At 37.4% G+C, this 26993-nt stretch overlaps 1 protein-coding gene across 5 annotated transcripts in view; it reads right to left on the bottom strand.

Moving 5' to 3' along the window:
• Nucleotides 1-26993, bottom strand: part of LOC106089140 (voltage-dependent calcium channel subunit alpha-2/delta-3) — a 172083-nt gene that overhangs the window by 104688 nt on the left and 40402 nt on the right. For 3 of the 5 annotated variants that reach the window (XM_013254920.1, XM_013254917.2, XM_013254916.2), the window contains exons 6-9: nt 26041-26490; nt 23449-23589; nt 6531-6614; nt 6205-6261 (exon numbers count right to left, since the gene is read on the bottom strand). In XM_013254920.1, coding sequence (XP_013110374.1) covers nt 6205-6261; nt 6531-6614; nt 23449-23589; nt 26041-26490 — 732 coding nt within the window. The remainder of the gene's footprint in view (nt 1-6204; nt 6262-6530; nt 6615-23448; nt 23590-26040; nt 26491-26993) is intronic. The other 2 variants (XM_013254919.2, XM_013254918.2) reach the window with 1 other exon arrangement.

Below are 26993 nucleotides of genomic sequence, written 5' to 3' on the forward strand. Positions count from 1 at the left end.
TCGTCGTCATTTGGAACACACTATTGCAAATTAAAGTATTGAAAATTAATGTTAATGTTCTATTCTCCATAGAATTTGTGCTCCAAGCATACAAAATCAATAGAAAATAAAAGAGACCACACTCAAAATGCCTTGCAACCATTGCTGCAACATGAAACGGAACATTTATCTCAATATCTTAGTAAATCTTTTAATTGAGTTTCTTATTATATGAGTATTCAATACATGAAATATATTCAAATATTTTTGGGGACGATATTAAAGTCGCAGCCATTGGGGATAAGATAATTTTCTACATCTTCCCATTCCAATAGGTTTCCACGATAACTCTTTTAAACGAAGCAAAAAATTTAAATGAGCAGACTTCTAATTGAGAACTTATTCTATTTATATAGTAGATAGCCAAACAATATTTAATCAAACCAACAAAAATTCCTAACCCAACGAAATTTCAAATCAAAATCAATAGTTTATGGGGTTTAAAAGTTGTCATTATTATTTTCGCATCAGCATTCACTTTGGACAGTTTTATGCTTTATTTGCCATAATCGGTGAACAATTTCAGTTCGGTGGACTACAGTAAGAGTTGAAAATAATATTTGGATGCTGTAGTTAGGCCCTTTGAAAGACGAATTGTTGGTGAATTTTAGGCATAACATGCACAATATAAATTAATTGGCAGAAATAGCAAATTTACTTTTATTTGGTGTTTACTTTTGTAACCAATAAATTACAAGACTGCTTTGGAGGGACAGATTAATGAAACTTAATTTAGAAGGACAGAGTAAGTTCATCGGAGGTTGTGATAAAAAGAAGTTAATTATTCATCCAATCTTATTCAAAGCATTGGATTTGCTTGCTTCGGAAAAGATTCTTAATATTTCAAGAGTTTCAGCTTACTTCAACTTTGTAAATAAACGGATCAAAATGTTGATAACACTATTGCACATGCAGATGGCGTTAACTTTCTATCATAAATAATCGGAAAACAACAAATACAACAGATATCAACGGCAGGCGTGTAATTTTGCGGTAGCCAAAAATTTGATCACCTCTATGCAAAGATTGAGAAAAAAAATAACAAGTTAAAGCGGTCCTGCCGAATTTTTGGTACCCACTACCATGGATTCTGATAAATATGTACCGTTATTAACTCAGTTTGCATTTGAATTATTTTGTAACAATTAAATCGGGTATTGATTGAGGCCTCTATGGGATCAAAAAGTTATATGGGGGGAACTTCAAAAAAAGAACACAGGAATCTTGCTCTTTCTATTTAATTTTTGACCTTATTGTTCAAAGTAAAACCTATAGATGGCGATGTGGAATATGTTGTGTTGTTGAAGAACAGATGTCGTTTCAACCTTCATTTATGAACCTATCAAGGTACGCTGAAAAAATTTTGTTCTAATTTTATGCCAAAGATCACTCTTTTAATGAAGGTAAACATGGCGTTGAAGGATAGAAAATTGACTTTGGGAAAAGGAAATGTTGTACCGTAGGAATCCAAATATTACTAAGCTAGATTTCCCATGACAGGGGATACTTCTCTCATATCAATGAGTGCAGTCCGATTAAATTTTAAGCTCAACGATAAGGGGCTTCCTCTTTCATTCCGAGTCGGAATGGTGTGCCGCATAGCTACACCACTAGGTAGAGAAGTTTTAATATGGCAGGATACCTCATTAATGTAGCCTGCATTAGAAAGGGGATAACCACCGTTAAATTTTTATGATGTTCACGCCGTGATTTGAAATCAGGCGTTGGGCGTCATAGAATAACCCTACAAATTGGATTTTTTTAAAGTAAAGATATTAAGATTAAAAGAGACTTTTTATATCCTACACCCCTACTGCGGTACAAGGTATTATAACTTAGTGCATTTGTTTTTAACACCCAGAATGAAGAAAAATAGACCCATTCGATTTAGCTATGTCCGTCTGACTGTCCGTGTGTCCATGTTAATTTCTGTACAAACTACATGTCACAATTTTCACCCGATCGTCTTGAAATTTGGTACAGGCATGTTTTTCCGCCTAGAGACAAAGCCTATTGAAATTGGAAAAAATTGGTTTAGATTTGGATATTGCTCCCATATATAAGTTCGTAAAATGGTTAATTTTTAACAGTGTCGAAATTTTTTCTTATCTTCCGACATTTTTGTCTTGTCTTGCATTTCATAGAAATCGGTTCAGATTTAGATAAAGCTTTTATATATATATATATATAGGGCTGATTTTTACTCCTAGACCCAATACAAGCCCAAAATTTTGTACAACGCTTTCCTCGACGACTACTACAATATCTATAGAGATTAGTTGAAATCGATTCAGATTTTAAATGGGAGCAATATCCATTTTGAGAAATATTGCAATAAAGTGCTCATTTGTTAACCGATTCTCTCGAAATTTGGCAGGACGGATTTTCTTATGACTGTTGATATTACTGGTGAGTTTCATATGAATCGGTTCAGATATAGATTGTTTATCGCCCGATTCACTTCTAGAGTAACTGCAAGCGCATTTATTAACCAATCTTGCCAAAATTGTGTACAACCACAATATTCAGTTTTAGATGAGCTCCCATACACACATTCGCCAGATTTTGGGTAATTTGCAATAATGTTGTCATTTGTCAATCATATTTATTAAAGTTTGAATTGCTTGGATTGCTTAATAATCCATCTAAAAATATCCGCCGTCAAAAAGTCCGACAAAATTGGTTCAGAATTAGATATAGCTCCCAATTTATAGAGTCGGCACCGCCCGACTTTTGCCTCTTCCTACTTGTTAAATATAATTATTGTACAGTCATCTGTGAAGGAAAAGGATAATCAATCAGCGATTGAAATGGTTGGGATGGTTGTGTCGGTAAATATACAGCAATTTAAATTTTTAGATTTTATTTTGAAGTTTTGGTTCTTTAGCTCGTAATCATTGCTAACATCCTTCGAGCAAGGAAAAATCTTAAATTTTTAACCAACTTTTTTGGTGTAGGAGTCATAGTGAGTATTGGGACACATACTTGTATTTCACGTACCAACTTTCAGTGAAATCTGGCAAAAACTAAGTGAAAAGTGAAATTTGGAGATCAGTTTATATGGAAGCTATATATAAATCTGAACCGATGTGACTCATTTGCAATCTATAACGACCTACATTAATAAAAAGTATTTGAGCAACTTTTCATGTGGTTAGCTTCATTCGTTCGATCGCTATCGTGATTTCAATTGACGGTCGGACATGGCTAAATCGACTCAGGGTGCAAAGAGGATCAAGAATATATGTATATACTTTATAGGGTCGCAGATGAATATTTGGAAGTGTTACAAACGAAATGACTACACTGAAAAATGTTTGTCCTAATTTTAAAGATTCGAGCCAAAGATTAGCAAACTTAATTAATGACGATAATTTTTCCATCATCTTAAGGAAATATTTGTTTTGATGAAAAATATTTTTTACTTTAAATGGTAAGTTAATAAATAAAAATAAATAACTGAAGGTCAAAATATCATTGAAAGTTAGGAAATTGACCTTGGGACAAGACAACAGTGAACCGAAGATGAAGACGTAAAATAGCCTTACAAATAGGAGCGCTAATTAATTTAAAAAATAATTTTAAAAAAATTAAAAAAAAAATAGTAGATGTACAATCATCTAAGAAGTTAAATAAGAATCAATCAGCGACCAAAATTTGAAACGGATGGTCATGTCCGTTAGTAATTAGGAAATTAAATTTCAAGATAACATCTTTATTTTCAAGTTTTGGTTCTTAAATTCTCGGCCAACTTTTTTTCAGCGTAGATTAGTATACCCCCATCCTATGGTGGTGGGTATAAAAAAGAAATAAAATGGAACTAAGCAAGATTTCGAAGTTTACCGTGAGAATATTTTGAAGAACATTTCAATTTCATGTAAGAGTAGATTCTTATACGAGGACTCATATAAACCGATCTGACGACTTAGGGTCTTAAGCGCGTAAAAAAAGATTAAGGCACTCGATATCCGAACCCAGTATTGTCAACAGCAGAACTTATTTATATATAGCTGCCATATAATCCGCTCTGGTGATTTAAGGTATTAAGCACATAAAAGGTGCATATAGTACCCGATTTGACGATTATAGTCCACACGAGATGTTATTTGGATATAGTTTAGTCCGATCTACCGACTTAGGGTCTTACGCTCATAAAAATCTTTATTAAACTTTTCTCTGAAATTTGAATCTATAATTGGTATACCAGATCGAGCCAATATGGATATAGTAGAGTTATAACATAATAGGATAATAAATAAATCTATGGTTGTGGGTATCCAAAGTTCATTCCGTTTGCAACACATCGAAATATCCTTTTCCGACCCTATAAAGTATATATATTCTTGATCAGCGTAAAAATCTAGACATGTCCGTCCGTCTGTCCGTCTGTCTGTTGAAATCATGCTACAGTCTTTAAAAATAGAGATATTGAGTTGAAATTTTTCACAGATTCTTTTTTTGTCCATAAGCAGGTTAAGTTCGAAGATGGGCTATATCGGACTATATCTTGATATGATATAGACCGATCCGCCGATTTAGGGTCTTAGGCCCATCAAAACCACATTTATTATCCGATTTTGTTGAAATTTGGGGTAGTGAGTTGTGTTAGGCCCTTCGACATCCTTCGTCAATTTGGCTCAGATCGGTCCAGATTTGGATATAGCTGCCATATAGACCGATCCTCAGATTTAGGGTCTTAGGCCCATAAAAGCCACATTTATTATCCGATTTCGCTGAGATTTGGGACAGTGAGTTGTCTTAGGCCCTTCGACTTCCTTCGTTAAATTTGCCCAGATCGATTCAGATTTGGATATAGCTGCCATATAGACCGATCCTCCGGTTAAGGGTCTTAGGCCCATCAAAGCCACATTTATTATCCGATTTTGTCGAAATTTGGGGTAGTGAGTTGTGTTAGGCCCTTCGACATCCTTCGTCAATTTGGCTCAGATCGGTCCAGATTTGGATATAGCTGCCATATAGACCGATCCTCAGATTTAAGGTCTTAGGCCCATAAAAGCCACATTTATTATCCGATTTCGCTGAGATTTGGGACAGTGAGTTGTGTAAGGCCCATCGACATCCTTCGTTAATTTGGCTCAAATCGGTCTAGATTTGGATATAGCTGCCATATGGATCGATCTTCCGATTTATGGTGTAAGGCCCATAAAAGCCACATTCATTATCCGATTTTGCTGAAATTTGGGACATTGAGTTGTGTTAGGCCCTTTGACATATTTCTTCAATTTGGTTCAGATCGGTCCAGATTTAGATATAGCTGTCATATAGACCGATTTCTTGATTTATGGTTTTGGGCCTATAAAATGCTCATTTATTGTCTGATGTCGCCGAAATTTGGAACAGTGAGTTAAGTTAAGCCCCTTGACATACTTCTGCAATATCGCACAGATCGGTCAAGATTTGGATATAGCTGTCATATAGACCGATATCAAGGTTTTAGGTTTTGGGGCGACAAAAGACGCATTTATTGTCCGATGTCGCTGAAATTTGGGACGGTGAGTTATGTTAGGCCCTTCGATATCCTTTTTAAATTTGATCCAGATCCGTCCAGATCTGCCATATAGACCGATATCCCGATTTATAGTCTTGGTCCCATAAAGTCGCATTTATAATTAAAGTATTGGTAGAATATTTTTTTTCTAAAATTACCTCTTTTGCTTGAATAATAACACAATTTACGATCTATATAAATGTTTAACAATTACATTGAGTTCTTACTAAAAATTGAAAAGTTAAACAATCTAAATCAACTACATACGTTTTATATAAGACTTCTACGGTTAATTACATATGTGGCTATATACTAAAACTAAATAAATGGTATTACTAAATACAATAGTATGTATGACTATGCTTTCAAATATTAATTTGGTTTCTGCTGTGGTTTTTGTTTATGTTTCCAACTGTGTTGAGGAGTTTATATTGGTCTTGACTTATAGAAATACTAGCTATGGAGACTCTCGGTAAAAATTCTTCTTTTAACATTACGATTACTTGTTGGTTGGTTATATGGTCTCGCTACACTGAGCAATTCTAAAAACAACTTGTTTTTACGATATAGGATTTTGGTTTCTATTGTTCGATCGATTATATTGTAGCTGACTACCGATTCTTGACACAATTTTTTCTTTGGTTTATTTATAATACCTCACGTGTTTGCATTTCCCAGAGGGCTTCGTTTATTAAAACCAGTTCGGTGACATTCTGTTAGAAATGTGTTTGTACATTAGTAAAATCTGAGTTAATAAAATAAAAATTTGTTTTTTTGTTATGGTAACAATTTAAATGTACATTGTGGTTATCTTTCTTGTAGTTTGGTAGATTGAGTGTTAAAAGACTTAAAAATAAATGTATATATTTATATATGTTATTTTTAAATGTATAAGAAATATGAAATGATAATTTTCGTAAATTGAAATTTAAATTACTAAAGCGTATAGCCAGTAGTCAAAGTAACAAAGAACAAGACTTACCGCATTTTCTCGGCGATCATAGACAGGCATGGAAATGGTGGTCATAAATTTATATATATCTGTGTCTGTAGGTTGATCCCAGGCCTAGTGATTTCAATAAAGAAAATTAAATGAGTATTATGGAAAAATTCAAATATTTTCATTTCGAAATGCTACTGCATAGTACATTCTATATTTCAGATTACGATTTTATTGTATGCATAATTTTAAAATTGAACCGATTCGTTTTTTAACAGCCTTATTCACAAACATTTAAAAGAGCCCTGTTAACCGAAAATAGGTAAAAAGTGCTTGTTTTGTATTCACAAACACATAATAGTCTATTTTTCCTTTAATAAACTAATTTTATATTTGAAAAAGTTATTATTTGCGTAACCATTGTTTAACACCATAATTAAATGACATTTCTCATTTCTACGAGCATAATCTTAGGTAACTCACTCACCAAATCGAGGTAACCCCTATCTACTCGTGAATATTAAAGTACATAAGTGTACTGTACGTACGTCGGCAAACCTGATAAAAATTTAAGAAGTATATGTGGCAACTATTTACTATTTTTATACCCTCCACCATAGGATGGGGGTATACTAATTTATTCATTCTGTTTGTAACTACTCGAAATATTCGTCTGAGACCCCATAAAATATATATATTCTTGATCTTCGTGAAATTTTATGTCGTCCGTCTGTCTGTCGAAGGCACCCTAACTTTCGAGGGAGTAAAGCTAGCCGCTTGAAATTTTGCACAAATAATTTTTATTTGTGTAGTTCGGTTGGGATTGTAAATGGGCGATATCGGTCCATGTTTTGATATAGCTGCCATATAAACCGAGTCTTAGGTCTTTACTTCTTGAGCCTCTAGAGGGCGCCATTTTTATTCGATTAGAATGACATTTTGCACGACGTGCTTCGCTATGATTTCCAACAACTGTGCTAAGTTAGGTTCAAATCGGTCAATAACCTGATATAGCTGCCATATAAACCGATTTTGAATCTTGATTTCTTGAGCCACTTATCTTATCCGATTTGAATGAAAATTTGCACGAAGTATTTTGTTATGATATCCAACAACTATGCCAAGTATGGTTCAAATCGGTCCATAACCTGATATAGCTGTCATATAAACCGATCTGGGGACATGACTTCTTGAGCTTCTAGAGGACGTAATTCCTATGCGATTTTCTGAAATTTAGCATAACGTATTTTACTATGACTTTCAACAACTGTGCCAAATTAGGTTCAAATCGGTTCATAACCTGATATAGCTGACATATAGACCGATCTGGGGACTTGACTTCTTGAGCCTCTAGAGGTCGCAGTTATTATCCGATTTGCCTCAAATTTTGTACGACGGATCCTCTCATGACCATCAACATACGTGTTAATTATGGTCTGAATCAGTCTATAGCCTGATACAGCTCCCATATAAATCGATCTCTCTATTTTACTTCTTGAGCCCCCAAAGGGCGCAATTCTTATTCGAATTGGCTGACATTTCACACAGGTCTCCAACATATATTTTAATTGTGGTCCGAACCGGACCATATCTTGATATCACTCTAAAAGCAGAGCAAATCTCTTATTTTATCCTTTTTTGCCTATGAAGAGATGTCGGGAAAAGAACTCGACAAATGCGATCCATGGTGGAGGGTATATACGATTTGCCCCGGCCGAACTTAGCACGCTTTAACTTTTTTATTTTATTTACTATTTTTCGGGTCATATTTGTGCGGTGCTTGATATGGTTATTTAAGAGCATTAGTATACTCTGCGTTCCAAATTTCTACTAATTTTCAAACTGTTAACTTGGATTTTAGAAAGAGTGGACCCTTTTTCGAGCACGGACCATCAATTTCTAGATTTATAAAATCAACGGTAGAGTTGCTCTCACTTTGGCTAGTGATGCCAAAAATAAAATTATGATGTTGACATCTTTCAAGCAGGAAAATTGCACATGTTCAGAGAACGTGTTGTCTTGTCATAGGCGAGGCGTTGGGAACCAATTAATTGTTTCAACCCAACACAGGAGCATCACACGGGTTGGAATTCTGCGCTCCGATTTGTGTGATGTACAACTGTAGTTGCGGATAATCTATAGTATCGAGGGAGATTCTCAGTGAGAGGCCGACCGACACTGACTCTTGCCTAAATATTGACTGCCTATGATACTCGATATGACAAGGCGAGTTATTGGCGCCTTCAAACAACTTATGGCTATAACTAACCCGTGGCGTTCGTATGGACCAGAATAAACTTGCTCACTTATGGAGCTTGGCGAGAACCACAAATAAATGTAGCGACAATAACAACAACAATTGAGGTCGACTGTGAGACACTTTTTTTAGCGTCACGTCGTTTATTGACTGAAATCTAATATTTCATGCTACGCGGACGGATCAAAGCTACCATAGCAGAAATGCGTCAGGTGGTACGATTTTAATGCGAGATTGTCGAGTGTGAATATTTTTTCGGATAGTAAACGGCCCTTAGGTCCATAACAACCAAGACGGTAAGGCCGAGAACAGTCCTAGAGGCTAAGTTTGGAGGCAACTGACGCCTTCTCTGAACATGGGATGGTGCAGTGTCAACGCAAGAATGTTGAGGTTGAACGTTTTTATGGACAGTTAGTTGTCCAATATGGAAAAAACTACCAAGATGGAGAAGTCACGTACTTGCTTGGAGTTCTTGCCTTCCCTGAGTATGACAAAATCCGCATTTGGTGCTGGACCCTAGTGGAGTAAAGAGGAATGAAAGGGTAGACGTCTCGACTGTAAGAGCTAGAGGACTGCTATCAATAAACTTGGTGAATGTGAAGCCTTTCTAGGCAGGCCAAGTTTGGGGGCGTGGGCAATGTATTTGGAACCCTCCTAGGCCGTAAATAGGAAACAATTACGAAATTCCTTGTAAAGATTGACTTTTCATGATTTAGAGCCTACAGAAAGTCGTTAAGCCTAGCGGCGTAAGATGGGTTAAAATCCGCACGCATTTACAAAAATCTTAAACTCACACTAAAAGTGTGAACAAAAATAATTTATTTTCTATTTTTATTACCTATTGTCATTGTCAAATAGGTTAGGTTAAGTTAGGTTGAAAAGATGGTGCAGATATTAATCCGCCCATGCCACTATGGACATACACCTAAGCCAGTAATCGGCTTGTTGTGTGCTCTAAAAACTATAAGGTAAGCTCTAAAAAGAACATTTTTAGTTAGGAATTCCGCGCTACTTACAAAATCCTTAATTGTTTTCAATACCACTCCCCTAAGTTGGTTCATGTCTGGTATTGTGTCTCCACCTAAGTGCCGGCATCTGTTAGACGCGAAAGCCGGGCAATGACAAAGGAAATGCTCCAACGTCTCATCATCTTCCCCGCCTGCCCTACACATGCTATCACTTGCCGCACCGATTTTTCATAAGTGAGCTCGTAGTCCTATGTGTCCCGTTATGATACCAATAGCTATACTGACCTCCTTCTTGCTTCCTTTCAGAAATAGCCTCGTCTTCTCACGATCTGGATCGCCCATAGGATTTTCGCCGTCCTACCGAACGTTTCGCTATTCCACAATGTTGCATGCGCATTCGTCGCCCACTCCCTTAACTCGGATTGCGTCTACCGGAAAGGCTTCGGGTTAACCAAGTTTATTGACGGCAGTCCTCTGGCCTTCACCGCCAAATCTTCTGCCCTTTCATTTCCACTTGCTTCGTTATGGCTCGACACCCAAACAATGCGGATTTTGCAATCCTCAGAGGAGGCGTTAATCTCCTTCTTAAACTTCAGGACTGTTCGTGACCTTACCGTCCTAGTTGTTGACAAATTTACTGTCGGTAAAGATGTTCACACTCGACGTCCTCGCGTTAGCACCACATCATTTCACGCATTCTGTGATCGCCCGGATCTCCGCCTGCAGGACCGGTCAGGCAGTAAAAAACAGATCTCAGTCCCTGGGTCGGATGTCTAGAATAGTCTCCAGTGCCCTAGTGGTCCTCTAAGCTCCGCCCATGCCAAGACAACATGTTTCTTCATAGCAGTCCACCAAACTACTGAGGCTTAAGTAAATATTGGTCTAATCACGCTTCTGAAGAGCCAGTGGACTATCCTAGGATTCAGGCCCCATTTTGAGCCTACGGTCTACATAGTGCCCAATATCTTTGAGCCTTCTCACTACGCACCTAAATGTGACGCTTCCAATTCAGTTTCGTGTCCAAGATCACACCTAAGTATTTAACCTTGTCAGATATCAAAATCATCTTATTGAGGAAACGGGGTGCGTTAAATTGGCCCACCTTCGCCTTCCTCGTGAAGAAGACTGAAATACCGAAAGACGGGAGAAGACTGAAATATGCCAGTCTTCTCCGGGTTAACATTAAGACCTCTGGGTCTAGTCCAGTCATATGCCATATGCAAGACCCTTTCGGTCCTTCTGCATAGCCCGTTATTATAACATCGTCTGCGTAGCGTAATAGTTAAAAGAGATTCTAAGCCCATAATAAAATTTTTTGTGAATAAGGCCGTAAGTGTCTTTTTCTTACAAGTGTTACAATGTTGTTTTAAAACTTCAGAGAGACGTAGCTATTGTACTCTACATTTTGGACCCCACAGGCGTCCAACCGAGTTTCTCTGCTACACGGCAGGATTATTAACGGTCCTTTTAACTCCGAGATAAAGTTTTCGGATTTTAGACTTCAGTCCTTGGACGGGATCACCCTGCAGTTGTCGAAGAAGGCAACCTATTTGGTCCTAGTATTCTATTCGAAACTGTCTTGAAAAAGGAATACAGAGGAAAGAAGCTGAAAAGCAATGTGCCGCTTTTACTCCTGCATTGCGGACCAATGCCGACATCTGGGGCACTTGTCTGGTGGAAGGCTGTTGAGTCTTCGCAGATGGAGTCAGGGACTGGATTGGGAGAACACTCCGAGACACTCAACATCGGTATGTCGTTTAGACTGTCGGAGGAATATACGTTCTTTCAAGCAGAGATTCTAATTGAATGATCGACTCTTGCCCCCGACTCTCTTTTTGTAATTTCTTCTTATGTTCTCACATATTTTTCACTATTTTTTTTTGCTTTTCATCCACATTTCGTTTAAGCACTCGGTGACCAGACTGGCCTCTGAGTGAACACACCCTTTTGTGGTGGGTTACTCATTCTACCTAAACTATTAACAGTAAATTGAAAAATTGCTCTGAGAAATCATAGAATAGGACAAGCTGTTTTAATAATACACATTTTCGGTTTTGAAATTTGTTCAAACTTCAAATTTATCAGCTGACACGAAAACGAATTCTACATTCCGGTTATTGTCAACAGACGTTCGGTAATCATTTGTATGTGTATTTAGAAGCCAAAACACATGCCTGGTTATGTCCCTTTAAGGCCTGGTTATGTTCTCGTAAACATACCGTAAATATATAATAGCGTCACAGCTGTTTTGTTTTGCCTTATGAATATACTTGCAAACGATTACTGAACGTCTGTCGACCATAACCGCAAAGTAAAATTCAGTACTTTCATACAAAATTTTCCGTTTTCGTGTCAGCTGATAAAATTTGAAGTTTAAACAAATTTCAAAACCAAAAGTGCTAGTTCTATTCTATGATTACTATGTGGAATTTTTTACAATGTATTGTTAATGGTTTAGGTTGAATGGATTGCCCACTATGTAAAGGTGAATTCACTCGAAACCCATTCTGGTCCTTTGTAATACCTTAGTGAGAAAAAATGTGTCGGCCAAAAGGAAAAGTGAAAAATACGTATGTGAAAAAAGGAGAAACTCCAGGAGAGTCTGTCCGTGAACCCAAAGCTAACTGTCCACATAAATTCTGAGTTTCGCAGTCTGTTTATCTCTTTCCAGAATTTCTTTTGCGGTTACAGTTATGGCACAGGCTTTTGCAAAAATGTATACCTGCCCGGCAGGCTCACCGACAAACCGATGTTGTGTGCCTCAGAGGCATCCGCCAATCCGATCCCTGACTCCATCTTGAAGCCATCTGCAAAGATCGTCCGCAGACAGGAGTCTAAAAACCTGCAACGTCTGTCTCCGCATATGCGAACATTTTCACGACATCCCTGTTGATATCCAACAGGATTTTGCTTATCACTAGGTTCCAGAGAATAGACGAGAAACCCTTTCCCTGAAGCCTTCCTTTTGTCATCCTCCTTTCGAACACACTATCTCCGGAGTCCGCGTTGATAATCCTGCCACGTAGCATGCTGTTCGACGTGGCGATGACTATCAACTCTATTTCCACGTTGTAAAATATCCCTTCAATATTTAGGAAGGCCAATATTGCCTATTCCTTTAATTGAAGAGACGTCTCGACTTCTCGTACCATTAATTCGGGGAGGGCCGTCTCCTCCGTCCTGCCTTGAGGGATGCATGTTGTGCGCTTAAGGTATGCATGAAGATCTCCGGCGCCAGCCCCTCCCTCACATATGACAGCTATATTAGGTTTATATGACAGCTATATTAGGTTATAGACCGATTTGAACCATTCTTGGCACAGATGTTGGATATTATAACAAAACACATCGTGCGAAATTTCATTCCAATCGGATAAGAATTGCGCACTCTAGAGGCTCAAGAAGTCAAGACCCAAGATCGGTTTATATGGCAGCTATATCAGGTTGTTCGGATAAGAATTGCGCCCTCTAGAGGCTCAAGAAATCAAGACCCAAGATCGGTTTATATGACAGCTATATCAAAACATGGACCGATATGGCCCATTTACAATACCAACCGACCTACACCAATGAGAAGTATTTGTGCAAAATTTCAAGCGGCTAGCTTTACTCCTTCGGAAGTTAGCGTGCTTTCGACAGACAGACGGACGGACGGACAGACGGACGGACATGGCTAGATCGACATAAAATTTCACGACGATCAAGAATATATATACTTTATGGGGTCTCAGACGAATATTTCGAGTAGTTACAAACAGAATGACGAAATTAGTATACCCCCCATCTTATGGTGGAGGGTATAAAAACGTCTTGCGAAATTTCAGCCAAATCGGATAGGAATTGCGCCCTTTAGAAGCTCAAGAAGTCAAGTCCCCAGATCTGTTTATATGACAGCTATATCAGGTTATGAACCAATTTGAACCATATTTGGCACAGTTGTTGGATATCATAACAAAATACGTCGTGCCAAAATTCATTCAAATTGGATAAGAATTGCGCCCTCTAGAGGCTCAAGAAGTCAAGACCCAAGATCGGTTTATATGACAGCTATATCAAAACATGGACCGATATGGCCCATTTACAATACCAACCGACCTACACTAATAAGAAGTTTTTGTGCAAAATTTCAAGCGGCTAACTTTACTACTTCGGAAGTTAGCGTGCTTTCGACAGACAGACGGACGGACGGACGGTCGGACGGACGGACGGTCGGACGGACGGACGGTCGGACGGACGGACGGACGGACAGACGGACGGACATGGCTAGATCGACATAAAATGTCTCTACGATCAAGAATATATATACTTTATGGGGTCTCAGATGAATATTTCGAGTAGTTACAAACAGAATGACGAAATTAGTATACCCCCTATCTTATGGTGGAGGGTATAACAATGAGACCTGGTGGTGAGGGAGGGACTGATGCCGAAGAGCTTCATGAATGGACGAGACGGTCCTCCACGTAGGAGATATCGGGAAGTCTCTCCAAGGCCATTCCTAAATATTGGGGGGGTATTTAACAATATGGAAATAGGGTCGATAATCACAGCCACGGAAGGAGTTGGCAACGTGTCATATTTCTCGGACTTCGGTGACAATGTGTTCAGAAGGCGGGGGACAACGAATACGGAGGAGTATTCACGCCCATTCGCTAGAACTTTTAGGGCTAAATAAAATCCTGTTGGATCTCAACAGGGATGGCGTGAGAATGAACGCATATGTATACGACGTCGTACTACAGATACGAGGCAACTTTTCCATTAGCGAACAGGGAAAAGCGTCTTACATATCAATGAGTGATGTCCGATTCAAGTTTTAAGCTTAATTAGAGGGGCCTCCTTTTTATAGCCGAGTCCGAACACGTGCCGCAGTCCTACACCTCTTTAGGGAGAAGATTTTTCAAGGCAAAGTACCTCACAAATGTCGCCAGCATTAGGAGCAACAAATTGTTTTCTGATATTCTCGCTGAGATTCGAACTGAGGCGTTCAGCGTAATAGAAGGACATGCTAACATGTGGATAAAATAAAGCTATCAGTTTAATAAATACATATTTTTTATATTAAAATTTGTTCCAACTTCAAATATTATCAGCTGACGCGAAAACAGAACGTACACTGAGAAAAAGGTATCGTATGATGTAGTAAAAAATTTACCCAAAGCTGACAATAAAATTTTATTATGCTTTATGAAAATGTTCTTTTATTTTATGAAGATTTGCTTAAACTGCGGAAACATATCTTATTATCAACCCTCTAAAAAATTCATATACTTGAAGTGGGTATGGAAATATCCTAAAAATATTTCCTTACCACCAGTTAAAAAATTAAACTCAGATTCAAAAATACCATCGGTAAGGAAAATTATATCCTAAATTGTAATCCACGACATGCCAAAAAATTTTGTATGGAAAATAAATTATTTTGCAAACTTTTACTGAAGCTTATTGTCATTGCCATTGATGTTTTTAGTTGTTGTGGAGTAAAAAGGGTATTCATGATCCTGTAAATGTGTGAATGCACTTTTATATCATTTTTCAAAGCAGCTTGTAAAATATATACTCCTTTACAGAACAATCCGCATTTTTTATTTCCGATTTATTCATTACTTTTCATTAGGGGAAATAATTTAGTTTTTAGAAATTTAAAAATTTTCGGCCTTATTTACAAAACTTTATGAAGCCTTAAAATAGGTTTATAAAGTTATATAAAGGAAAAATGTCAAATTAACCTATTTCAAGGCTACATTAAGTATTGTGAAATCAAATGACAATCACAATAATCATTGTTAAAAATTTTATTACAGGATATCAGCAAAGTAGATAATAAATAGATAAAGCTTTTTGCCAAAAAAAATTTTGAAATTTGTGTTTTTGCTTGAAGGTGTAAGTGCGTATATATTTTGTCTAGCATTTTGTCTATCTATTTTGTCTAGCATTGCATATCTTGATATCGCTCTAAAAGCAGAGCAAATCTTTTCTTATATCCTTTTTTGCCTAAGAAGAGATGCCGGGAATAGAACTCGACAAATGCGATCCATGGTGGAGGATATATAAGATTCGGCCCGACTAAACTTAGCACGCTTTTACTTGTTATTTTTATACCCTCCACCATAAGATGGGGGGTATACTAATTTCGTCATTCTGATTGTAACTACTCGAAATATTCGTCTGAGACCCCATAAAGTATATATATTCTTGATCGTCGTGAAATTTTATGTCGATCTAGCCATGTCCTTCCGTCTGTCCGTCCGTCCGTCTGTCTGTCGAAAGCACGCTAACTTCCGAAGGAGTAAAGCTAGCCGCTTGAAATTTTGCCCAAATACTTCTTATTAGTGTAGGTCGGTTGGTATTGTAAATGGGCCATATCGGTCCATGTTTTGATATAGCTGCCATATAAACCGATCTTGGGTCTTGACTTCTTGAGCCTCTAGAGTACGCAATTCTTATCCGATTGGAATGAAATTTTCCACGACGTGTTTTTTATGATATCCAACAACTGTGCCAAGTATGGTTCAAATCGGTTTATAACCTGATATAGCTGCGATATAAACCGATCTTGGGTCTTGACTTCTTGAGCCTCTAGAGTGCGCAATTCTTATCCGATTGAAATGAAATTTTGCACAACGTGTTTCGTTATTATATCCAACAAATGTGCCAAGTATGGTTCAAATCGGTCCATAACCTTATATAGCTGTCATATACCGATCTTGGGTCTTGACTTCTTGAGCCTCTAGAGGGCGCAATTCTTATCCAATTTGAATGAATTTTGGCACGACGTATTTTGTTATGATATCCAACAACTGTGCCAAATATGGTTCAAATTGGTTCATAACCTGATATAGCTGTCATATAAACAGATCTGGGGACTTGACTTCTTGAGCTTCTAAAGGGCGCAATTCCTATCCGATTTGGCTGAAATTTCGCAAGACGTTTTTATACCCTCCACCATAAGATGGGGGGTATACTAATTTCGTCATTCTGTTTGTAACTACTCGAAATATTCGTCTGAGACCCCATAAAGTATATATATTCTTGATCGTCGTGAAATTTTATGTCGATCTAGCCATGTCCGTCCGTCTGTCCGTCCGTCCGTCTGTCTGTCGAAAGCACGCTAACTTCCGAAGGAGTAAAGCTAGCCGCTTGAAATTTTGCACAAATACTTCTCATTGGTGTAGGTCGGTTGGTATTGTAAATGGGCCATATCGGTCCATGTTTTGATATAGCTGCCATATAAACCGATCTTGGGTCTTGACTTCTTGAGCCTCTAGAGTGCGCAATTCTTATCCGATTAGAATGAAATTTTGCACGACGTGTTTTGTTATGATATCCAACAACTGTGCCAAGTATAGTTCAAATCGGTCCATAACCTGATATAGCTGCCATATAAACCGATCTTGGGTCTTGACTTCTTGAGCCTCTAGCGTGCGCAATTCTTATCCGATCAGAATGAAATTTTGCACGACGTGTTTTGTTATGATATCCAACAACTGTGCCAAGTATGGTTCAAATCGGTTCATAACCTGATATAGCTGCCATATAAACCGATCTTGGGTCTTGACTTCGTGAGCTTCTAAAGTGCGCAATTCTTATCCGATTGGAATGAAATTTTCCACGACGTGTTTTGTTATTATATCCAACAACAAGTATGGTTCAAATCGGTCTATAACCTAATATAGCTGCCATATAAACCGATCTTGGGTCTTGACTTCTTGAGTCTCTAGAGGGCGCAATTCTTATCCGAATGGAATGGAATTTCGCACGACATGTTTTGTTATGATACCCAACAACCTTGCCAAGTATGGTTTAAATCGGTCCATAACCTGATATAGCTGCCATATAAACCGATCTTAGGTCTTGACTTCTTGAGCCTCTAGAGGGCACAATTCTTATGCGATTTGAATGAATTTTTGCACGAAGTATTTCGTTATGATATCCAACAACTGTGCCAAGTATGGTTCAAATCGGTCCATAACCTGATATAGCTGTCATATAAACAGATCTGGGGATTTGACTTCTTGAGCTTCTAGAGGGCGCAATTCCTATCCGATTTGGCTGAAATTTTGCATGACGTATTTTATTTTTACTTTCAACAACTGTGTCAAATAAGGTTCAAATCGGTTCATAACCTGATATAGCTGCCATATAAACCGATCTGGGATCTTGACTTCTTGACCCCTAGAGGTCGCAATTATTATCCGATATGCCTGAAATTTTGTACGACGGATCCTCTCATGACCATCAACAAACGTGTTTATTATGGTCTGAATCGGTCTATAGCCCGATACAGATCCCATATAAATCGTTCTCTCTATTTTATTTTGTGAGCCCCAATGGGCGCAATTCTTATACGAATTGGCTGACATTTTACACAGGTCTCCAACATATAATTTAATTGTGGGCCGAACCGGACCATATCTTGATATCGTTTTAATAGCAGAGCAACTCTTTTCTTATATCCTTTTTTGCCTAAGAAGAGATGCCGGGAAAAGAACTCGACAAATGCGATCCATGGTGGAGGGTATATAAGATTCGGCCCGGCCGAACTTAGCACGCTTTTACTTGTTTATTGTTACTTTCAACAACTATGTCAAATAAAGTTCAAGTCGGTTCATAACCTGATTTAGCTGCAATATAAACCGATATGGGATCTTGACTTCTTGAGCCTCTAGAGGTCGCAATTATTATCCGATTTGCCTCAAATTTTGTACGACGGATTCTCTCATGACCATTAACATATGTGTTTATTATGATCTGAATCGGTCTATAGCCCGATACAGCTCACATATAAATCGATCTCTCTATTTTACTTCTTGATCCCACAAAGAGCGCAATTCTTATTCGAATTGGCTGACATTTTACACAGGTCTCCAACATAAATATAATTTAATTGTGGTCCAAACCAGACCATATCTTGATATCGCTCTAATAGCAGAGCAAATCGTTTCTTATATCCTTTTCTTTTGCCTAAGAAGAGATGCCGGGAAAAGAACTCGACAAAGGTGATCCATGGTGGAGGGTATATAAGATTCGGCCCGGCCGAACTTAGCACGCTTTTACTTGTTGATATCATATGTGGCACATCAAAAATCTGGTTAACATAATTAAAACCACAAGCAACCATGGCTTTTGCAGGCACCCAGAATAATATTGACCTAGAAGAGACATTAACGGAAGGAAGAAAACACGGTTTCTTACTCTTTTTGTTCAAAATTATTTTTAGTACCTCTGTTGTTCCTATTATTTTTTCCTTCTATTATTTTTTCCTTTATTGGATAATGTATTCCTGGGAACTAATTGTTTCTACTACCTAATGCAAATAAAATCAAACTTTTATTTATGAACTATAAGGGAATAATTTTTAAGAAAGACATTTCTACAATATTTCCAAATTAATACGTTAAATTAGAAGTTATTATAGGTAAACATTTTTCCGAATTGGTACTAAAACACATACCAATTTTTTTTTATAATAATGTTGAAAAACATGTTAAAATTGAGTATCATTTTAAATTTTCTTCAAGTTTAGATATTCCAACTTGAGACAAGTCGGAGACTGAAACAACTTGTCATAAAAGCAAAATTCTTCAACATCAGCCTTATTTGTGAGCATGCCCTGGCGGAAGACAAAGACGATCAGACCAAGGATATTTTTTACGAGCGCTTAGAGAGAGAATACGACCACTGGCCCTTCCATGATATTAAAATCGTTCTGGGAGATTATATTTGATCGAACAATCGGAAAGTTTAGACTCCAAGAGATAACGTCCGATAATGGGTTGAGGCTGATAGATTTTGCCGCGGCAAAAACATGGTAGTTGGCAGCACCAGATTTCAACACAAAACTATTCTCAGAACCACATGGATGTCACCCGATCAAAACACATGCAACCAAATTTATCACGTTGTGATAGATGCAAGATCCAGCGTGTTAGATGTACGATCGATCCGTGGAGCGAATATTGATTCGGATCATTACCTTGTTTCAGCAATGGTTCTCACCCGTTAGAACATGGTGAGAAAAGTACGATCTGCACTGCACGTAAGATGGACATTGAAAAGCTGCAAACACAACAGATGGCAATGGCATACTCCCCTCGACTGACCCAACTACATGATGAAAGCACTCCTTGTTCCGATGATATAACGGCGCAGTGGCAAATCATTGCTCACTCCATGGAAAATGTCGCTAAATCCGTACTTGGGTACAGGAAGCCTCCCCCAAGAAATCTATGGTACGACCAAGAGTGTCGAGATGCTACTGACGCCAAGAATGTGGCATATAGAGCAACCCTGAAATCAGTAGAAATGTATCGGGAGAAAAGGAGAAACGTGTATTCCGCAGAAAGAAAAAGGAAATGAAAAACATAAAACCGATGGCTTTGGTACAGACACACCCTCCTGCAGAGACAAAGAAGGAAATTCCGTAACTGACACAGATAACATGCTGAGGATATGGAAAGAACATTTTACTCAACTGCTAGTGTCCGCACTGCGCCAAATCCTGGAAAAGACCCCAGAAGGACAAATCAACACCTACCATCTCTTTGTTGACTACAAAACCGCCTTCGATACTCCTTTACGTTCAAAGGTATTGCAAGCCATGTCTGAGTTTGGTATCCCTGCAAAATTAATAAGACTCTGCAGGATGACACTTGCTGATACGCGTTCCTCAATAGGAATAGGAAAGAATCTCTCCGAACCATTCAATACCAAACGAGGCTTCAGACAAGGAGACAGCCTATCGTGTGATCACTTTAATATCCTGCTGGAGAAGATTATACGAGATGCAGATGTGAAAAGATATGACACACTAATCGCAAGAGAACACATGCTACTCGCCTATGCCGACGACATCGATATCATAGGTCTGTCACGGGAAGTAGTAAATGCAGCCTTTGAAAGAATCGAAAGAGAGACAGTGAAAATGGGTCTGGCAGTAAATGGAGATAAGACGAAATGGATGGTTTCAACTCCCAAAACGCTTTGTACAACCGAGCAGATAAAGAAAATGGAGAAAGTTCTTTTGAAGGCAAACATGGTGGTACACGCAAACCGGGGCGCCCAAAAGCCCGATGGAAAGATCAAGTGGTGGGAGACACCTCGAAACTTGATGTCAGAGATTTTAGAACGAGCACAGAAGATCGAGGCGCTTGGAACGCTATTCTACGCTCTGCTAGTAAAACAAATGTCCTGTCATATCCAATTAAAACAAGTAAAAGCGTGCTAAGTTCGGCCGGGCCGAATCTTATATACCCTCCACCATGGATCGCATTTGTCGAGTTCTTTTCCCGGCATCTCTTCTTAGGCAAAAAAGGATATAAGAAAAGAGTTGCTCTGCTATTAAAACGATATCAAGATATGGTCCGGTTCGGCCCACAATTAAATTATATGTTGGAGACCTGTGTAAAATGTCAGCCAATTCGTATAAGAATTGCGCCCATTGGGGCTCACGAAATAAAATAGAGAGAACGATTTATATGGGATCTGTATCGGGCTATAGACCGATTCAAACCATAATAAACACGTTTGTTGATGGTCATGAGAGGATCCGTCGTACAAAATTTCAGGCATATCGGATAATAATTGCGACCTCTAGGGGTCAAGAAGTCAAGATCCCAGATCGGTTTATATGGCAGCTATATCAGGTTATGAACCGATTTGAACCTTATTTGACACAGTTGTTGAAAGTAAAAATAAAATACGTCATGCAAAATTTCAGCCAAATCGGATAGGAATTGCGACCTCTAGAAGCTCAAGAAATCAAATCCCCAGATCTGTTTATATGACAGCTATATCAGGTTATGGACCGATTTGAACCTTATTTGACACAGTTGTTGAAAGTAAAAATAAAATACTTCGTGCAAAAATTCATTCAAATCGGATAAGAATTGTGCCCTCTAGAGGCTCAAGAAGTCAAGACCCAAGATCGGTTTATATGGCAGCTATATCAGGTTATGGACCGATTTAAACCATACTTGGCAAGGTTGTTGGGTATCATAACAAAACATGTCGTGCGAAATTCCATTCCATTCGGATAAGAATTGCGCCCTCTAGAGGCTCAAGAAGTCAAGACCCAAGATCGGTTTATATGGAAGCTATATCAGGTTATAGACCGATTTGAACCATATTTGTTGTTGGATATAATAACAAAACACGTCGTGGAAAATTTCATTCCAATCGGATAAGAATTGCGCACTCTAGAGGCTCACGAAGTCAAGACCCAAGATCGGTTTATATGGCAGCTATATCAGGTTATGAACCGATTTGAACCATACTTGGCACAGTTGTTGGATATCATAACAAAACACGTCGTGCAAAATTTCATTCTGATCGGATAAGAATTGCGCACGCTAGAGGCTCAAGAAGTCAAGACCCAAGATCGGTTTATATGGCAGCTATATCAGGTTATGGACCGATTTGAACTATACTTGGCACAGTTGTTGGATATCATAACAAAACACGTCGTGCAAAATTTCATTCTAATCGGATAAGAATTGCGCACTCTAGAGGCTCAAGAAGTCAAGACCCAAGATCGGTTTACATGGCAGCTATATCAAAACATGGACCGATATGGCCCATTTACAATACCAACCGACCTACACCAATGAGAAGTATTTGTGCAAAATTTCAAGCGGCTAGCTTTACTCCTTCGGAAGTTAGTGTGCTTTCGGCAGACAGGCGGACGGACGGACGGACGGACGGACGGACAGACGGACGGACGGACATGGCTAGATCGACATAAAATTTCACGACGATCAAGAATATATATACTTTATGGGGTCTCAGACGAATATTTCGAGTAGTTACAAACAGAATGACGAAATTAGTATACCCCCCATCTTATGGTGGAGGGTATAAAAAGACTTGAAAATTTATGCTAAATTTAAGGAATTGTGTAAACCATACCGTAAACCGTGAGTTAAAAAATCTTTGGCATACAATCATGACTAATTTTATTACCACTTAGTTCAATTTTCGTTATTTTGGGGTCGTTTTGTTTTTGATTGTAATATTTTGTTTTTTATTAATTATTCTTATTTGAATTCTACTCGACAGGCGTTCGGTAATCGTTTACATGTGATTTCATTAGGCAAACCAGTTGACACGTTCTTCTACGTTTACGGTACTTTTGCGAGACAATAACCAGTCCTTAACTAAATAATAAAATAGTAATAAAAAATAAAATAAAATGGTCTCAAATCAGACAAAAATATGTACATAATAAAACAGATCAACAGGTTATTTTAAACTCGAATTTTAATTTCATATTAATTTGATTATCCCTAGTAAATCTCTGGATATTAACTCTATTAATGAAATGTAAATTCCAAAAAAGGACATAGTTTGTTTTATATAATTATTCTCGTTTCAAATGTAAAATATGCTATATGCTTCTTGGTATTGTATGCCATTTCATGACCTTTTTAAAAGTTTCTGGTGTACTTAATTGTACGTTTAGGACAATTCATTATGATGGAGTCTCAAGACGTTCTAAGTCCCGAAAGACAACGTTACAGCTGTCATAAGTGAGATACCATTTTAAGTTGTAGAAATAATGCGCTAAAAATTAAGCTCATGAATATGGCACCTAAGATGCAGACACAGGCAGCATTTATATCAAAATAAAAATATTCCATTTGGGAATGTTCTGTTTTCGTTCCAACCTTTCGAACAGAATATCATCCATAATGTTTTTAATTTATCTGTAACAAGTTTAAAAAAAATTTAATCTTACCTTTCTCATTCGACGATATTCACGACGTCGCACCTCATCTGGGTCCAACATTCGGAAGCTTACTTTACGATATTCTAAAATATTTTCCTTTTGGTCATTATTTTGTTCATTTTGCCAAAGGTAATCCGACATTTCTGTATCCTAGAAAAATTGTAAATACATATATAGAAATAATATAAAAATTAATTTCTTGTGTCAACTTTTTTTCTGGTGAATTGATTCTGTTTTATGTAAACATTAGTTGATTTAATTCATTTAATTTTATGTACGCATTACTCGATTAGATAGTACGAGTACAGCAACACTATTTATAAATAAACGTCAGTTGAAAAAATATCTCCATGTCGATTTTGCGACTTTATCCATCAGCCGAAAGCAGCACTTTCTACGAAAGGTAAAAACTATCAGCTTCAATAGGAATACGATTTGACGCCTTGAAAAAGGATTTTCATTTCGTTATATTCGGAATATAAACAAGTTTGGTCAAAAAGATTCCACATAGCAAATTTATTCGGATTATGTTTCATCGATAATACGGATAAACCATGAGTAAGATGAACTTCTTTAAAGAAATCAAACCACCTTTTTCTTTTTTTTTGGATCAATAACTAAAACATAATTATGGTACATAACTTCGAAACTTATTGTGTGTTAGCTTTAAAGCATGAAAGGCACTTCTCAGACGCCCTTAAATCACTTGTTATATACGGGTGTGTTCTTGGTTTCACTTTCCCTTTCAACCCTTGAAATACTCGCTATTATCTCACAAATGAAGGTCAAGGACTCATATATTTTCATTATAAGATTTCTTTAACCCTTAAATGGATCCCAGCGCACGACCAAGCTAGGCCTTTCTCATTTTACTGTACATATTGTGTTCTGTTATTGCCATATGACCTTATTGTTGCTTCTTGAATTCCTCAATTGAAATATTTTCTATAAAAAAAGTTAAAATTATTCTATTTTTAAACAAGACGACAGGGTTATAGCCGAAAAATAAACTTACTTCTTATAAGAACCCAACGCCTGCCCACTATTGGGGCGTGGCGAAATATAAAAAATTTGGCGGGGAAAATCAGTAAAATGTATTTATACACATGGATATAAATGGAAATAGGTTTCGGAAGTGAATAGACTTTAGGAACCGTTACATTCATATATAGCTACTACATACACCGATCTCCCGATTTGTGTTTATGAACCCATAAAACGTACATTTGTTATTCGATTTCGCTGAAATTTGGTATGGTGAGTTATGCGTATCCTTGCCGAATATGGTCTAGATCAGGCTTTATTTGGATATAGCTTCCTTATAGACCGATCACATGATTAAAAGGATCAAATATTATAGCGATGGCTTTGGTACAGTTACATCCTTCTGCCGAGACAACGAAGGAAATCTGGTAACTGATACAGATAGTGTGCTTGGGTATGGAAAGGACATTTTCCCTAGATGCTAATGTCCGATGATGGCGGCCAAGAGGATAATGCAGAACCAATCCCTGATGATGGTATAGAATGTCTACCTACTTGTCAGAATGAGGTCCAAGTAGCAGTGACCCGATTTAAGAACAACAAGGCAGCAGGAGCCCATGGGTTGTCCGCTGAACTATTTAAGCCCGAAGGTGACATGCTGATAAGGCTAGAAGAACGCATACCCGATGATTGGAACCTCAGCATACTTTGTCTCACACACACAAAAAGGAGTGCTAACTACAATGGAATAATCAATCAAGGTTTTGATCGCCTAAAAGTCACATATATCACCCGATTTCGCCCAAACTGTTGTATCTATTGTTTTATCAGACCACTACACACCTCTGCTTAATATGGTCTAGATAGGATTATATGTGTATATAGCTCTTATATCGAACGATCTTTTTATTTATGGTGTTGGCTCTCTAAATGGCGCATTAATTACCTGATTTCACTGAATTATGGAACTGTGAGATGTATTGGAGCCCTCGATAATTGTACCATATATGGTCCTGATCGGAAAATATTTGGATATAGCTGCCATATTGGCCGATCTTCTGATTTAAGGTCATTGATTCATAAGAACTTATATATATTTTTTGCCCAATTTCTTTCCGATAGAACAACTGTTTCACAAAACCGATTTCATGAATAAACTTCTAGCGTTTAAAAATGCTAATTTTTCATCAGATTTCGACAAAAAGTTGGTAAAATATGTGCATACATATATATCCGTTGTGGTTGTGGGTACCCAAACTTTTAATCTATTGTAAATAATAGAAAAAACTCTTATAAAGAGTTATAGAACTTAGCGCCAGGCCAAGCCTAGGGGTTCATTGGTGTGAATTAATTGTATCTTTTTATTTACGAGAACAATTGCTTTATGGGAAAAGGTGAATTGTTTCTGAGGCAAAAGTGAGCCCCAGAACATGCCCGATAAATTCAGTCGATGTTAATAGAGGAGATCGGTTTTTTCCAATGGCTTTACAGTAGGCTTCATGTTAAATGTTCATGTTATAAACTTTTCTCAACATTTACATTCACGCCGAACCAGATCAAATATTAGAAGTATCTGTAAAATAAAATGATGTTCATACTTATTATTTTAGAGCTTACCTCAACATCAGCATACACTTGAGTCCATATTACCGGATGATCATGTCTACCCAATACCAGAGGTCTGGCCATGACTGGAATATAATTCAGCACCATTTCCCGCACTTCGGCCGTATCGGCCAAATGCACATAATATCCTTGATTGGCACACGCCATCCACTTGATGTCCTTCACATCGGCCACTTCCTTACCAATCAAATAGGTGAAGACACGCACTGGTTTGTATGGCAAATTTTGCCAATTGTACAATTCGAAAATTTCTTCATAACTAAATGGCGCACCATCACTAACAATCATAATGGCCTGATTGCATTGGGCGCCATGTTGTTCCGTCCTAAATTGTTCCAAAACCTCAAAAGCTTTTGTCAATGCAGCGGTGAAGTTGGCGATCGACACGGTTTTAACTGTCTCAATTCCCTCTTTAAGCTCTCGAATGTTGCCAAGATTTGCCTTATATATGTATATTTATGTATGTGTTGGTGTGTATATACATATACATATATATTTATAAAATATTTATGTGTGCCAATTTTTTTATAAGGCCATAACATAGTAGAGTATTATGCATACATATATTTAAAACATATATGTTTAATGCAGGTAGATTATTTGTCGGTGGAGCAGGAATTAAAAAATCAAATTAAAAATATGGCATATTAAAAATATTATAACAATGCATTGGGTATTAATAAAAATAGACAAAACAAAATTTGATAATGAAGAAAGAATTGATGGTAGAACTTAAAATAGAAAAAAGGTTTTATTAGTTATAAAATTAAATCTATCGTCATAGTTGAAATTTTCAGAGTATAAGACCATTAAATTAATGTACCAGTATGTAGTTTTTTATTTTTGAATTTACATGAAATTGTAATCTTTGAAAATAATGTTTTAAACTCTTATCATACAAAACCTTTTATAAATATAATACAGTAAGATATATATGTGATATG

This window comes from Stomoxys calcitrans, chromosome 1 (genome assembly GCF_963082655.1).
Source record: "Stomoxys calcitrans chromosome 1, idStoCalc2.1, whole genome shotgun sequence".
Lineage (NCBI taxonomy): Eukaryota > Metazoa > Arthropoda > Insecta > Diptera > Muscidae > Stomoxys > Stomoxys calcitrans.